General features: G+C 43.8%; 1 protein-coding gene across 7 annotated transcripts; it reads left to right on the top strand.

The window, feature by feature from the left end:
- Positions 1-861: 861 nt before the first annotated feature.
- Positions 862-13,441, top strand: si:dkey-89b17.4 (zinc finger protein 646). 7 transcript variants are annotated; one of them, XM_046835389.1, is made up of 7 exons: positions 862-1,019; positions 3,302-3,359; positions 4,395-4,467; positions 5,088-5,195; positions 5,684-7,790; positions 8,259-9,413; positions 10,333-13,441. In XM_046835389.1, the coding sequence occupies exons 5-7, from the start codon at positions 5,713-5,715 to the stop codon at positions 11,201-11,203; spliced, it is 4,104 nt and encodes a 1,367-aa protein (XP_046691345.1). In that variant the 5' UTR covers positions 862-1,019; positions 3,302-3,359; positions 4,395-4,467; positions 5,088-5,195; positions 5,684-5,712; the 3' UTR covers positions 11,204-13,441. The 7 variants fall into 7 exon arrangements, with proteins under 7 accessions (XP_046691345.1, XP_046691343.1, XP_046691344.1 ...); XM_046835388.1 differs by lacking the exon at positions 4,395-4,467 and adding an exon at positions 2,218-2,560 and having other exon boundaries at positions 863-1,019; XM_046835387.1 differs by lacking the exon at positions 4,395-4,467.
- Positions 13,442-16,832: the final 3,391 nt, after the last annotated feature.

Raw genomic sequence — 16,832 nt, forward strand, 5'->3', positions numbered from 1 at the left:
TTGATGATCCACAACATTTAAAATGCACCACACACTTGTGGACATGATGTTTACTCCTGATGATAGATTATTGCAGGTTGATGTAGGAGGAAACCGGTGAGGAACCTAGAGGAAACCCACACACAGTCCACAGTCCTGTTATACAGTGTCCCGCACACTTGGTACAATTCTGTAATAACGTCTCCAGAGATCATCTGCTACGTGGAGCTGCACAGTGCTCCATCCCATTGATGGATGGTGTTAAGGGGTGTCAGTACTTTCTGTAGAGATACAGTAATAAAAGATACTGGTAAATAGTAAAATGGCAATGAGTGGATATATTCGCGTTGTTCTGTCGGGAACTCCAATGTTCACACGTCCTCGTGGAGCTCCACCTGATTATGAGCATTAAACATGGATACAGATGGGGATTAGTCAGAAACGTGGTGGGTTTGAGGTCGGTGAGCTCCATGATGGAGGTTTGTATCGCGCACGAGCAAAGTAAGAAAGTGTGAGAAGTAAAGCACAGGTGGGTGTGTGAAGGAGATCTGGTGCTGGTGGTGGTAGTGGTGGTGTGTTTACACAGTGACGCGAATCCGCTGCAGCTTCGCCTCCATATACATCCGCCTCAGGTTATTTTTCTTCTTTCCCACCCGCATTCTGTATAAAAATGGAAAAAAAATCCCGCCTCCCGCGCGTGCCACGTCACGAGCCCGAGGCGGCGCTCCGATTGGGCGAGAAGAGCGCGAGCACATCAAGCGACACAATACCAGGACGGCACGAGGACACGTCACAGAGCGGAAGGGCGGGACGCTTCACCGCGATACGGGTGGGGAAAAAAGGAAACCGACCCGGGTGTAGTGCAAGGCTGCAGGAAGTGCGGGGCAGTGGGGGAGGAAAGGAAAAAAAGAAAAAAAAAAGAGACGGTGTCGTCGCGCGAGCGCTTTTCACTGAAGCGGGAAAAAAAGCAGAAAAATGGCGAAGGACTGAGATGTGATCGCCTCAGCGCCGCACACCTGCACTCCGCTCTCCGCCCGCCGGTGAGTCCTGTTTATTTAAAACAATGGGGTTCAGTCGGTGAGATAACGGCTCTCTCTCTCCCTCTCTCTCTCTCCCACCGCCGAGCTTTGTGTTGATTCAAAGCTACAGCTAACTAGCTTTCCTCAGCGCCCTTAGCCGGAGTTAGCTGGCGGATTCACCTCCCCTCAGTCTCCCGCTGATGCTGAGAGGAAACTCGACCTGCTTTTCTTTACAGATCCGGCAGTGTTATTATATAATAAATATTATTTTTTTCACGCCCGATATTTTTTCCTGCCGCGCTGTTTTTTTTTTCTCCCCTCAGCATCGCGGGGGTGTTAGCGTGCTAACTATGCTAGCTACAGTTAGCAGGTTAGCCCTATGCTAGCTACACCCACAAAGCCAGCTGGTTCGGTGCGGGTCTGATATGTAAAACAAATACACACACTTGACACTTTATTATGGCGATCCGGTGACTGGATTTTATTATAAATGCAGATTTTATTAATGAAAAGTGGGGATTAGAAGAGAGAACTAATGTGTGTGTTTTTCTTTCTCTCTCGGGTAAAAAGGAAAATCCGCGGGAAAATCAACCGCGTCTGCGGGATTATTTATGATTCAGGTTTAAAAGAAACCCCCCGCACAGACATTATCGAGGGGATGTGTGTGTTATGTTGTTTTGTTTTTTTTTTGTTTTTTTTTTTGAGCGGGCCGACCGTGCGCAGAGATCGGCCTTCTGACGCTGCCCGAGTCGCTCAGGGGGAGAAAAATGGGGGGGAGGGAGACAAGATGGGTTCCATCCCAATCCGTACACTTCACCACTATGTAGGGTGTGAAGATTGCGCGAGTCTAGTCGCGCAAATCACCATGGAGACGGCAGGTAGTGCAATAGATCGACACTCGGGTGAGTGAGACAGCGCGCGGTTTGGGACGCGGCCTGCGGGCCTGAGCGCGTTCTATTCCAGCAGAAACGGTGCAGTTTCAGTAAAACGTGAGGATGTGACAGACCCAAGGTCAGACCTCAGCGCGCGCTTTACCTCCTCATTAACACCATTTTATTATCAAAAACTTTTATGTATTATTATTATTGTCAACATTTTCTGTGTGTATTAAACTTACCATCACAATACCAACCTCACACACACACACACACACACACACACACACACACACAATAGTCTTCTGGCATCACCCTCCTGACCGCTGCTCTTTCTCCTGCAGGTTCGGAGTGCTTACAGCTTCAGGATCACAACATCACTGCACAAAAACACTGTTCTCACTGTGCTTTCAAACTGTTTAGCACACACACACACACACACACACACACCGCCTGCCACTCACTCACAACTTTCAGGTTTTGTCATCAGTTATGTTTAACATTTTTAACCGGGTCTGTTAGTTAAAAACAATCACATTAATGTTCTTATAAACACAACAGTTTTCAATTGATGTTCAAAACTCATTTATAACTTTTTATTTTTTTCTTTCTAAGTATGGGGTGGTTTACTGAAAACATTATACAGAGCTGCAACATGCAAATGATCTATCTGTTCAGTCGCTCCGGGTATGTATTGTGTCTGTGTGTGCGGGTCTACTTCAGCATTCACAAAAAACTAGGTTTAACTGTGATAACAGAATCCACCTCGTTCCCAGGTTTCTCAGAACCCAAACTAGGAGTCTTACAGTACGAACCAGCACAGTGGGGGAGAGAGAGAGAGAGAGAGAGAGAGATGACAGTGTCCCAGAGAGAGAGAGAGAGCCCGGTCGTGGGCGTTTGTTCGTTTGGTGTCTAGAACAGGAGTGTCAGTGTCTCGTCCTGTCACACTACATGAACAGCAGCTCAGAAGGGAAATAAGAAGGGGGTTTCCATCAGCTAAACTAGGGCAATCTGAGGTTATAAAGCCTCATTAATACACACTCATTAATGCATGCTTTCTGTAGGAATTCTTAATCTTAGACAGCATATGTCGGGTACTTGTAACATACACACCCCCAGGCTTTGTTAAATTCAGATATTATTGTACAGTGTTCTGTGATGTGGAAATATTGAATTTCTGTTCACACCGTGCCTTGCAGCCTGAAACACAACTTGCAAAAAATGATAAACGGATGAAATAAAACATTCAGCGGAATGTTCTTACATTGTTATATTTTTATTGTAAAGATCAACTAATCATGAACAAATGATAAAATGTGGAGACATGAAAGGGGGGGGGGTCCACAAGTTCCTGAAGTGACTCTACACGCGTAGCCGGTGACCCATTAAACACGCAGCAATATTCACTTCACAATATTCTCTTCACAGATGTTTCACAATACGATCACTGCAGCATAAAGGACAGACATAAGGACCTCTGTTTCAGGTACAATGACGATTCTGCAATCATATGCAAGCCACAGTGTGGGTCTGACCCTGTATCTCAATGTTCATGTACTGATGTTTAAAGCTTAGGTTGTCCCCTGAAATGTGCCGTGTAGCTCGGAACTGAATATTCAATACCCAATCAATTGCATTCAATACATTAAAAACATCCAGTGACTTAGAAATCAAATGTGCACACAATTTCCTTCAGATTTCCCACTACAGAGGACGATGTAATGTAACGGGATCATTTTGCGTCTCTGGACCCATCTGCTGTTTCTTCATGTGTACGTGTTTTTTACACTCAGTGAAGCAAAAGAATCCAGATAGACACACAGAACACACAATGTGTAGTATTTCCATAATACACTGTACGTGATCACTCGTGTGGTATTGTATGCTTCAGTTCAGGACTTTTTACTTAACACTGTTAAGTCTTACATTTCTGGTGTGGAGAGAGCAGCTGCTATGCATGTGACAGATCAACTACAAAGACCTGGAAATGAACAATGAAAGAAATGGAGGGGGAAAAAAGCTCTCATGCAGCATGTTCACATCATGTCAGACATACAATGGTTTACACAGGGACTGTTTGGCAACACACAGATGGTTTGTGTAAACATCAAAATCTATATTTAACACATTTTGCCTTTAAAGCTCTAAAACACAACAATCAGTCGATTTTTATATTCTGAGTTCTGAAAGCCAGTAAGTACAAGTTTGACAGAAGTTTAAACAAGTCAGGAACCCTGTTAGCTCAAGTCTGACACATGAGTACTTTTACAGTAGTTGAATTTTTGAATTGAAAGATTTTTTTAAATTCCATCACTACTCAGATTTAAACTGAGCTTGTTTTACTTTATGAAAGACATACCATCCTGTTCATCCATGGAATATATTCTAATACATCAATAAATCTATTTTTGAGATGGATCACTAATATGAATTGTGCTCAATTGAATGTGAAATTAATTATAGTCTTTTTTTTCCCCCATGACACTCCTATACCATCATGGTGGTCCAAATTGCTACCCAGACCTCCAAAATTTGGAATGTGGAATCTGATCCTACCGTACAACAGACACTGGCAGGCAGCCGACTGGACTGGAGTGGGTGTCAAGTGTCACTATGTACTTTCTAATGTCTATCAGACTCTAAATCTGCACACTGGAATAGACACAGTCTTAAAATTTAGTCAGGAGATAAAAGAAGTGCTCAGGCAGTTCACTCTCTGGATCCCTGTGTAAACCAGTGACACACTTTCATTCAAAATATCCTCCTTGATTTACTCAAGATTATTAGAAACTGTTCGGTTGAGCAGCTGTACTATACCTCTCTTTTTGGTGTTGTTTATGGTTAGCTTATGTAATTGATGTAATTAGTGATGTTATTGTATTTGAATTGCACTTTTTATGTTGAGTTCAGAGATTATTAGATATTCTCAAGGCAGACAGATGAATAACTGCAAAACTACATTTCCAAACCTGTAGAACAACTTTATCACACGTATAACATAATTTCTGCTGCATGGTGGTTAGATTTTAGAGTGCACTGCATTTACATTTGTCTTTTCCAAAAAATTATGAATTTTTTTATTTTTTTAATTAAGCTTTCCTGCTTAATTTAAAAAATCTAATGGTCTTTGGACTTTTGCTTGGAGATTTGGGTAAAATTCTTAGAATTTTTTTATGTCTTTTTTTTTTTGTTTTTTTTTTTTGTGTCTTCATAGTCCCCCCTCCCCCCCATCTGGCGCTCCACATCTGTCCAGACGCTCTTTGAACCGCTGGGATCCGAGTGGAATTGAAAGGCTGACTGGAGCGAAAAATCTGCCTCCCAGGTAAAATGGCTGATACCACAGAAGCAGAGAGCTGAGCATCACACATTGCCCCCCCTTTCTTCTATGTTCGAGGATCATTTTATGTGGACATTTTCCCCTTCATTTCAATTTTTTCATCATGGCTATGCATGATATGAATCGTGCCAAGGTTTTTCCTTGCAAAGAATGCGACACGATATGCCCAAGTACACCTAGTCTTCTGGAGCATATGAAAGCCCACTATCACCAAGAAGCGATTGGCAGATTTGAATGTGAACAGTGTGGACGAATTTTCAAGCATGCCAGTAGTTTGGCGTCGCACAAAAAGTCCCACGAGTTGGGTTCATTCCAGTGCCCAGTGTGTACCAGAACACTACCCAATGCAATAGCCCTGAAGAACCACCTCCGCATTCATACTCTGTCTCCTAGTGCACAAGCTGAAGAGGAGAATGAGGATGGTGTTGATGAAGATAGGGATTATGGCTTAGCACAAGATCTTTCTGACACAGGTTACCGGGGCCACCTGAACAGCAGCAGTATGATGGCGGACCACGACAAGCAGAAGTCTCCGGGGTCCGAAGATGCTTGGGACAGACCATTCAAGTGTGACCAGTGTGACAGGACCTACAGGCACCACGGCAGCTTGGTAAACCACAAGAAGTCCCACCAGGAAGGCACTTACAAGTGTACAGTCTGTTACAAGCAGTTCAGCAACCTGGCAGCGCTTGGGGCCCATGAGCGCACCCATTCCAAGTTCAAGCCTCCTGGGATGTCCATGGGGAGCCTTGTGCCAGAGGCATCGTCTGAACATCGCCCCCCTGCCTCCCAAAACAACGACATGGCAGCTTGCTTTTGCCACCTGTGCCAGGTTTCTTTACCCAGTAAGAGTGACTTTCAGGAGCATATTCTGTTGCATAATGCAGCATCATCGTCTTTGGGGCTGACACGTAGCTTCCCAGGTATAGTGCCACACAACCTCAGCACTGTCCGTTCCCCTGCAGTCAATCCATACACCCCGGCTCTTGGCGACCCTCTTCCCCTTCCCCCTTTACCCGACAAACGTTATGATCAAATGCTAGGTCCTCCAGTCAACAATCCCATTTACACATGTGCATACTGTGGGTCCGGACATTCCGATGTGGAAAGTCTCAAACTGCATTACTTGACCCATGAATCTCACCCTCCACCACATGCCCAAGTGGGAGCCTCTATCCTTATTTCAGATGGCCTGGGGTCCAACTCCCAGGCATCAGTGTCCTCGCCCAGCGGGCAATCCAGATCCCAGCAGCAGTCCTCGTCCATTGACGATGCAGACCGCAGGTTCAAGTGTCAAGAGTGTGGAAAATGTTATCGGCATGCGGGGAGTCTTGTTAATCACAAGCGCTGTCATCAAACAGGCCAGTACCAATGCACCATATGCTGTAAGGAGTATCCCCATCTTGCAGCGCTGCACAGCCACCTCCGCAGTCACAAATCCCGCCCGAACTCGCAGGGTATGAACTCAGAAGGTGACTGGCTCTCTTCCGAGCCCATGACAGGCCTGGACTCCCAGCAAGGCTTTGTGCATTCTCAGGACCAGGAGAATGGCACAACAACTCCGATCTCACTTTCTGGTAATCTCAGTGATGCTGCCCATTTTGTTCAAGACAATGGCCATAGCAGCGGCCTTGATTCACTGGAGTTTCATGACCGATTTGATGGTTCACTGTCTCAGAGCAACTCTGGCCATCCACAAAACAGTCGCCAATCAGACCGGAACATGTGTGCTGAACAAGGCAGTATGTCCAATGGCTACATGGGAAACATGGGCTTCCACAGTTCAAGTAGTACTACTTTGCCAGCAAGCAGCTCCAGCCTCAAACATGGCAATCGCCAGCGACGTGGACAAGACCAGTATGGAGGAAGTCAGGGAGGCCAGTCTAAGAGAATGGAAGACAAAGATGATGGGGAAGTCTACCAGTGTACAGTCTGTGGAAATCATTATGCAAGTCTTCGAGCCCTTCGAAGCCACTTACGAAGCCATGGCGTGAACCAAGGTGCCGGACCTTCCTCCTCCCTTTCACCTGTGGGTGAACAAGAGTGGAGAAGGCGGCAAGAGGGTAGTCAAGCCAGTCTGCTGGTTTGTAGTATATGTGGCCAGACTTTCAGTAAAAAACACGACCTTCTTAATCACCAGTTGGTCCACGGACCTCCTCAACCGGGTGGCTCTGGACAGGGCTTGGGGGGCGGCAGCTCTAGTGCTAATGGCAAAATGGATGGAAGGAACCACATTTGCGTTGACTGTGGCATGTTCTTTGCAGATCGCCATCACCTGATCACTCACCTGTGCCCAGGCAAGGGGAGAGGCGGAGTGCTGAGCAAAGACTTGAACGGAGCTAAAGGGATGAGTGGTGGTGCTGGGACCAGCAGCGCTGTGGGCCACCGGCAAATGTCTGGCTCGGAAGATCGGCCACATAGGTGCGACCAGTGCGGGAGAGGTTACAGGCATCCATGCTCACTTCTGAACCACAAGAAATCGCACAAGACTGGGGTCTTCCGGTGCCTTGTCTGCCAAAAACGCTACTACAACCTGCTGGCCCTCAAGAACCACCAGAGGACTCATTTTGACTTAAAGAGGTTAGCCAGCATTGCATGTGCCCTATTATACTCTAACTGTGTAGTTCTCTTTGCATACTTTGACTGTGTATGTATTGAGTTCCCCACTCGTGATTATCCAAGTCATCACTGAAACCCCCCCAAAATCCCAATTTGAATTCAGTTGTGAATCTAAAAGAAATGTGTTCAACCCATTCCATTAAAAAAGATGAGGGCAACACACACTCGCTCTCTTTCTCTTTATCTCACAGACACACACACACACACACACACACACACACACACACACACACACACTCAGACAATGTAATGCACTACATCTGTCCCATTTGATATTGTGTAGTCATCTCTGTATTTGTAAGAGATCCATGCTGTGTGCTGCATTGCTTTTATTATTGTTTTTACTGTGTATATAATGCATTGTGTTTAGACATGGCTCTCCTCTCACCATTTCTGGTTTTGTGTGTATCTTCTTTTTATGTGTTGCAGGCACAAGTGTGAGGAGTGTGGAAAAGCCTTCAAAATCCAAAAGCAATTGATCAACCATCTTCGTCTCCACGAGGAGCACCGAGCCAAAACAGGAGGTCGAGATCAGCGCGTCCAAAATATGAATCAACACAACGGATCACGTTATGAGGGTGGACCTTCTCAGATGCAGCAGATGAGAATGGGGGACCCCAAAATGCAGAACCAGTCTCAGATGATGCCTAATTATGGCCAGCCACAAGGATTTAAGAAGCCGTACGCTGGGGCAAGGGCCCAGCAAGTGGACGATGGAAGTGGGCGGCGCCCTTTTGCCTGTGATCAATGTGGCCGCACCTACCGCCACGCTGGCAGTCTTGCCAATCACAAGAACCTGCATAAGATCGGCGAGTACCATTGCAACGTTTGCAACTCTACCTACCCCAACCGTCTGGCTATGAAGAACCACTTGCGTATGCATTTTGCTCTCAAGAAGTATTCTTGCCAAGACTGTGGACGTGGTTTCAGGAACCAGAGGCAGCTTGAAACCCACACTACCAACCAACTTTGCAAAGACCTTCCTGGTCCGAGTGTGCCCCCTCAAATGGCACCACCTCCTCCAAGCTACGAGTGCAACGGATGCTCTGAATGTTTTCGATCCCCCACTGACCTTGCTTCGCATAACTGCAGTGCCCAGCTTCCTTCCTCTTCAGCCTCCCTCAACAGCTCCGGTCTAACCATGGATCCCGGGGACTTAGGATCTCCAGAACGTGAGGAGCGACCTTTCTCCTGTGACCTCTGTGGCTGCTCATACAAACATGCAAGCAGCCTTCTGAACCACAAGAACACACACAAGACAGGCAACTTCAGCTGCTCCTACTGTGACAAGCCTTACACCAACTACATGGCGTTGCGCAATCACATGCGCATCCACACACAGAAGAAGAGGCACATCTGCTCCACCTGCGGGAAAGCTTTCCGACTGGCCCGATTTCTCCGCAACCATCAGAGGGTCCACGAGGAAGGACATGCTCGATTCGGATGCCCCACCTGCGGGAAGAGCTTCCAGGGGCGTTCTGGGCTCGCCAGGCATCGCTGCGGGGACAACCAGGTAGGCAACGAGTACAGGAGGAAGGACACTTCAAGCACTTCGAGAGAAGGGGCAGAAGAGTGCCGGTTCACGTGAGTTTTTACGTCTAGTTGTTCGTTGATTTCTGAAGTGAACTTAGTAAAGATCACACGGGTCTCTACGTGTCTATTACAGGTATATGATCTCCAATCCGGCTTCCTCGGGACCATTCGCGTGCCGGAATTCGGATTTTTCTGAAGTTTGGACAGTATGATTAGTGGAGACCAGATAAGTTACCCCACCACCCCTTTACTTTCAGTTAGCATTGTACTCTAGAACATTAGGCTGCCATGCTTTTCAATCTGTATACTGAATAATTAGATGTCTTCTGTCTTGTGTTAAAGGTTTTCTTGATGCTGTGCTCTTACTGATATAATTTCTAAATGTTTGTACTGTTTTTATGTTTTTCTCAAGTGACTAGCTCGTTAAATGTGGGAGCTAAAACAATTTCAGAAGGATCTGTGTCTCCCATGACATGAATATTATTTAAATGAATGTGGTGGTCCAGATCAGCGTTTCAGTGACTAGCAGACCCAGAGATGGGATTTAGACATCAATAAACCTGTGGTGTTTTCATGTGTACAGATAAATCATATTTCTACAAGTCTGTCTCACCATTATACTTACTAACGCATGTTTTACTAACACGAAAATAAATGATGATTGTGTATTGGTTGTAAATGAAGTTCTTTGTATTGACCTCAGTAAGATTGTTAAAGGACCGCCTTTAAAACAAAACGCAATGTGCTGATTATAAAATTAGCTTAAAAATTAAATCTGCTAAATTCTGCTGTTCATTTTTGAACATTTTAAAAATATTTTTGGCAGCTGGATTAAAGATCATATACCTGTAAATACATAAGTCAGCTCTGTACTGCCAGGTTCTTCACATACAGAATAACCTAGGTCACTAATAAAATAAGGGGTTTAAAGTCAGAGCAGTGGACTTATGGTTCTCTCTTTTCTCCACAGATGTGAGCAGTGCGGCCGCTCATACCGCCACGCCAGCTCTCTGCTGAACCACAAAAACACACACACCGTTGGCATCTATCATTGCGCCGTGTGCCTCAAGACCTACCCTAACCTGCTCGCTCTGAAAAATCACCGTCGGATCCACTCGGAGCTACGGCGGCACCGCTGCCCAGAATGTGGCAAGGCGTTCCGTGTCTTCTCTCAGCTTCAGAACCATCGTCGGCTCCACCAGAAAGAGCGGGAATTCACGTGCACGCAGTGCCACCGCACGTTCCCGAGTCAGACCAGCTTTCGAATGCACCTGCAGATGCATCATGGACGAGCCCAGAAATCCTCAAACTACTCCCACCATCAGAATCCAGAAGGTTCCTCTGGTGGCAGTTCTGACCTTGGATGGAGTTCTGGGCTCGACCTGACCCTGATGCAGGCCTGCCACCAGAATCCACCGCAGCGCAGCCGCAACGACTCAAGCCGCAAGGCACACGTTTGTGATCAATGTGGGCGCGGGTACCGCCACGCCAGCTCCCTGCTCAACCACAAAAACAGCCACAAGTCTGGCACCTACTACTGCAGCCCCTGTCAGAAAGAATTCTCCAACCTGATGGCATACAAAAACCACCGCCGCATACACACCGAGCCGAAGCGGTACCAGTGCTCTGACTGCGGGAAAGCTTTCCGCGTTTCTACTCAACTCGTGTGCCACCGTCGCATACACACCAAGGAAAAACCCTTTTCATGCCAGCAGTGCGACAAACGGTTCTCCAGCAAGTCAAACCTGCGACATCACCAAAAAGTCCACTGGTCCCATAACAGCAGTGCCCCCATGGGCACGTCGAATTTTCTGACCATGCCAACCGGACCTTTTATATAAATAAAACGCACCTAGGGAGCAGGAACTTCTTAGTGGAGAATAGTGACGAGGTTTCTGGAGGTGCCGAAAAAGTCATTTCTAGATGCGTAGCTCTGTGTGTGTGTGTGTGTGTGTGTGTGTGTGTGTGTGTGTGTGTGTGTGTGTGTGTATATATGTTGGAGTGGGAGGGGGGTAATTTTTCGAATGAGCAGGTTGTTTAGGTTGTAGAGGACTAACCCATCCATTTCCATGCAGACGTCACTGAGCTAGGTTTTAGATCACCTCTTTCCATGTACAACTCACCTGATGTACATTCAGTAATCTGACGCGATCGCTCCAGATCTTTACCCCAGGACTAGGCGGGTGCTGATCACCAGTCATAATCACCAGTTTTACACGTGCTTTTATTTGAATGAAGTGAAACAAATGGAAAATACACAATATCCACCTTACACCAAATATGTTTGGGCACCGCTTTAAAGTTTGGTCTAAGGGACATACTGTGTACGTTCAATGTTTAATTTCATTTTTTATAAAAAAAAAAAAAAGATTTTTTTGTTGTTGAATTAGAGAAGCATTTTTACAGTTTAATTGAGTGCAGGAAAAGGGATACTTTTTTTTTGTTTGTTTTTTTACAAAAAATGAAATATTTGATTTGAGCCTACAGATAATAGGCCATCAGCACACGCTTAACCAAGAGTGTAAAGAGTTTTTCTGTGAAGCTTTTCTAGTTAAAAACAACACGAGAACAGAGATTTCAGGTTATAGTTTAGATCTGTTATTGATATCACACCAATTTAAATATTCATAAAGTTATGACATTTTCCCTCATTTAAAATCGCAGCTTCATCCTTTGACAGCTCACCACCGATTCTGTATTCCATCAGAAAACATTCACTCTCACAATCCACTTCCTGGTGAAACAAACGCGTGTAATATACACATTGTAAGATTGATGTACGTGTAGGTTTTAGATCTGACCGCATTATAGGTCTCATTTGAAAACTGACTGCAGTCACCATGTTGTGTAGAACTCTTAAGGGTGTTTGTTTTCAGTTCTCCCTTCTGATGTTCTCATTCTTTTTCTAACTTGTGTGTGACGAAGAGCTTCAAAACCTTATTATTATTATTAATTACTATTAAATATTATCATCATTCTGCAGATGACGGAATTGCGGTTTGCTTTCTGTTGCGCGTTGTAATTTTAATGACCCTTGTTTAAAAAAAAAAAGAAAAGAAAAGAAAAAGCAGCACCTAATTAGGTAGTGTATAGAAAAAAGATAGGTTGTGCTTTTTTTTTCTGGGAAAGAAAAAAAAACCTTAAAAAAAAAAAAAACAAGACGTGTATATTGATAGGCTTGTACTGGCATTTTGGTTTTACCTTGTATTGTATCGTACTTCTGACTGTATTATTTACAGGAACACTTTTATAAAAAAGAAAATCACTGTAGTATGCGTTTTTATTTATATTAACCCCTATAATGCTAGTTTTTAGTAAATACTCCTTCACACATTTATTTTTTTATTTTCAGTACGCGGCCAACTTGTAGTCACGGATGTCTGGACTCCTACAGAACATTTGTTCTTGTGACTTATCGCAGTTCTCTCCTGGGTTTTATGCCTCTTACCGCGATTGGGCTGTGTCTCAAATCACCCTCTTGTACAATAGACAGGGAGCTGTAATGTGTGTCTCTCCCCACTGAGTGTCACTGTATCGTTCCTCCGTCCTTGTGACAGTCGTTTCCCCTGGAGAAAAAAAACATGGATGTGCCTCTTGTCTCACACTTTTAAGGGGTGATTTTTGTGAACATTGCAATCACTTGGGCAATCTTCTTTTTTATCCCTTGTATTTATTAGTATCTTTTTTTTTTTTTTTTTTATTTAATTGCTTTTTGCATTTCATCTTTTATCACCAGGCAGCTCTGGGGTTAAAGTCCATCATCTAAAAGAGCACAGTTAAAATTGTGTGTGTATAAATGTTCCAATAACCCGAAATCAGGTGCGAAAGGAAGAGAGGAAAAAACTGAACTTGTACAACAAACTTCGGTGCTTTGATTTGATTTGGGAAGGATTGAAGAGATTTTCATTTTGTGTTTAACCGATTTTTTTGTTTCCCTCTTTTCATGCGTTATATATATGTACTGCTGACTATACACTTTTTTTAAAACTACATTTTGATAATTCATTTCCTAACAGAAAACTCGTTTGGATTATAACCTTAACGCTCTCAAGTAATGAAAATAAATAGCTGAAAACAAATGATTTGCTGCATTTATGTGTGAATGCAACAACGACAAAAAGTACGCTCACGTGTATAGAAATCTAGATCACGTATTAAAAGGACTGAATTGTAGCTCTTGGAGGTATTTTTGGGTTACGAGGGTTAAAATATTATTTTTAATAAATGTTGGTAGTGTGTGTCATCTGGCTGATCTGTTTCCCCTGCTAAACCAACCAAAAGACCAGGGGGTGAAGTCTGAACCTGATCCAGCTCCTCCAATAACAGTTCCCCACAAGATGCGGTGGACGACATACACAACCCATGTAGATGAGTAAGTAGAGACTCAGTAAAAGTGTTCCTTTAAACGTCACTTCAGTAAAAGAACAAAAGTTTTCACCTTCAAATGAACTTCAGTCTCCAAAGTAGTGATTTATTATAACTCTAATGTTCCTGTTATTATTTTTATCACAAGATTCTTCACTTAATCACCTCAGTTTCTGTGTAAAGACTCGAATGTGACTCTCAGCACACTGATCTATTAATAGAATGATATTAAAGACTCAAACACTGATTTATTTCTATTATAATGATCATGAACACAAAACCTTTTCATCTACTTCAGTAAAACGTGTAAATGAGGTCACGTGTGTGGTGGTGAGTTCGAGTCTGTAGTTTCTTCATCATTTATTCCTCTCTAAATGTTCTGCTTGATGTTGAACTGATGCTGAACTGTATGTTGGTGATCAGTAGATGCACCGAGCACCGATCAGAACACGTGTAAAACAGAGCGTGAGCTCGATCCTGATTGGTGACTCGCTGCGTGTTTCACCAGTTACGTTTTTATCCTCGTTAATAAAAAGAAACGACTGATTTCACTAAATGTAGTAAAAGTGAGAGATTTGAGTTTGAAATGTAAAAATCTCCACAAATAGAAACATTTCAGTAAAATACAAACACATGAAAAAACTTCTTCATTACAGTAACGAGTTACAGTTACTTCATTACTGTCCAACACTGATTTATAACTTGGATTTTCAATAAAACTGATCCATAGATTTGATACAAATGTACACATGATGGTGGTAATTTGGCAGAGCACATGTTATGAAATAAGGTAAGTGATTGAAGTTCGAAGGGAGTGTCTGCCATAATGAGTGCATCCTGACGTCAACGTAGTCATTGACACAATAACATTCTCAGAGGGTCCTGTAGATCTGACGAGTGTTATAATAGATTGGATTTAGCAGATTTCAGTAGATCTTTTAAATATCAGTGGTCTAATAATTGAGAATGACTCAGTGGAAAGTTTACTATATAAATACTAAAACTTACAGAACATAAGCTACTAAACTTTTTTTGTTCCAGTCATGATAAGGCTGATTAAACCTGATTTACACAATTTGCCTTTCAAATGGGATGAAATCCGTGTAAAATGTCTCTCAAACTTCAACATCTTGACCCCTGTGTAGGCACTCATCTATATCTAGGTTCAATCCAGAGTTTACGGCTAAGCAACGCACACTCAACTTTTAAACATCAAAACATTCTTGTTTTCAAACTTATCGACCAATGGACACTGCTAGAAGACTAAATATGATTTACATCTTAATAAGGCATATTCTGTTGTGTAGTTGTGAATGAAATGAGAGAGACTAAAGAACTGATTTCAGCATGGTTTTACACTTTCGCATGTTTGTATTCTGTGTAATTTCACATCACAGCTCTAAAATTAAACTGGCACTATACATTTTGTGCCCCCTTGTGGAACTGTTTATATTGCATGTAAAAATACCTATGGTACCACCCCCATTTCTCCTTAAGAACTAAATTGTATTTTATCCTTTTTGGGGTTTTTTATTTTTTTTTTTTTTTACTAAATGGAAAAATACTCTCATTCAGAGCATTTTCCAAAAGGAGGAATAAGGGCAAAATAAGTGACTCAATCACAAAACTAAATGTACCAAAGTTCCAGAACAATCCACACCATTTTTTTTACACAGGAGCATGTTAGAGTTGATGGGCTGGAGGCTTCTGCATCACGTTCATCAATTCTTCTGCTTCTTTTAACTGCTGTTAGTGCTAGTGTTCGTAGTGTTAGTAGGGGCGCGGTGCGGCTTTGGGAAGAAAAGCACAGCCGTTGAGAGAGTGCCGGTGGGAAGACACGTACCGGGATACGCATGCGCGATAACAACGACCGCCGTGAACCAACATATACCAACAATAACGGACGGTGAGAGTGTGGAAGTTTAAATAGGAGCTGGTGATGATGATAAACGAGCACCATATGTGCGCGATTGAAGCCGAGAGCTTCAGAGAAAGCGGCCGAGAAAGCACCTGACACGCTGAAGGGGGCCGAAGGGGGCGTGGCAGGTGGATTCCTGACAGATAAACATGTACTGTATGTATTTTTATAGCATGCCTTCTTCAAACAAATCACGGCAACGCTGTTGTATAAAAACCCCTCCAAAAACACGTGCATGCACATTCTCATTTATTAACGCACATCATGTACATAAAGAAATTTGAAGCATGTTAATATACTGCCGCCATTTTGATTTTCGTTTATCTCCATCATCGGTTACCTCGATGCTTTTTGGCGACCCCCTAGGACATCGACATAACCGGGTTCCACTGTACTGTAATATGGGTGTGCTGAAGACGTGGATGTGTGTATTAAGTGTGCTTGAGTTCAGATTTGTGACAGTTCTGTAACACACTGTGTGTGTGTGTGTGTGTGTGTGTGTGTGTGTGTGTGTGTGTGTGTGTGAGTTTCCATTCTAGTTGAGGTCTGTGTGTTGCAGATCCTGAAGCTTGAGGGAAGAACTTGTTACAAGTTCTGGATGCTCTCGAATGCTTCAGAACGTCTTTCCTGATTGTAGGTGTGTGTGTATGTGTGAGGGGGGTGTGGGGTTGTTCACAATACTGTTGGCTTTGCGGATGCAGCGTGTGGAGGTTAGAGAGACTCAGATTATCTTCTCAGCCGTCCTCACTGTCCTCTGTAGGGTCTTGGGATCCGAGACGGTGCAGTTCCCAAACCAGGCAGTGATGCAGCTCCGGATGCTTTCCTCAGCTTCTTCAGAAGTAGAGATGCTGCTGATCTTTCTTGGTGATGGATCTGGTGCTGAGTGACCAGGTGAATTTCCTTGGCAGATGAACACAAAGGAATTGGGTGCTCTTGATGATCTCCACAGAGGATCCATTGGTGATCAGTGGAGAATGGCCGCTCTGTGCTCTCCTAAAGTCAACAACCATCTCTTTAGTTTTGTCAACGTTCAGAGCCAGGTTGTTCGCTCTACACCAAGCTGTTAGTTATTGCACCTCCCCTCTGTATGCTGACTCATCACTCATGCTGATGAGACCCACCACGGTCGTGTCATTGGTAAAATTAATGGTGTGGTTCGAGCTGCGCATTGCTACACAGTCGAGAGT

Source organism: Silurus meridionalis, chromosome 22 (assembly GCF_014805685.1).
Source record: "Silurus meridionalis isolate SWU-2019-XX chromosome 22, ASM1480568v1, whole genome shotgun sequence".
In the NCBI taxonomy this organism is placed as follows: domain Eukaryota; kingdom Metazoa; phylum Chordata; class Actinopteri; order Siluriformes; family Siluridae; genus Silurus; species Silurus meridionalis.

Excerpts from the sequence above, each read along its gene's own strand:
- si:dkey-89b17.4 (XM_046835386.1), top strand. The coding sequence starts at position 5,314 with ATGGCTATGCATGATATGAATCGTGCCAAGGTTTTTCCTTGCAAAGAA. Across the intron at positions 7,791-8,258 it reads ACTCATTTTGACTTAAAGAG|GCACAAGTGTGAGGAGTGTG; the intron begins GTTAGCCAGCAT and ends TATGTGTTGCAG. Across the intron at positions 9,414-10,332 it reads GCAGAAGAGTGCCGGTTCAC|ATGTGAGCAGTGCGGCCGCT; the intron begins GTGAGTTTTTAC and ends TTTTCTCCACAG.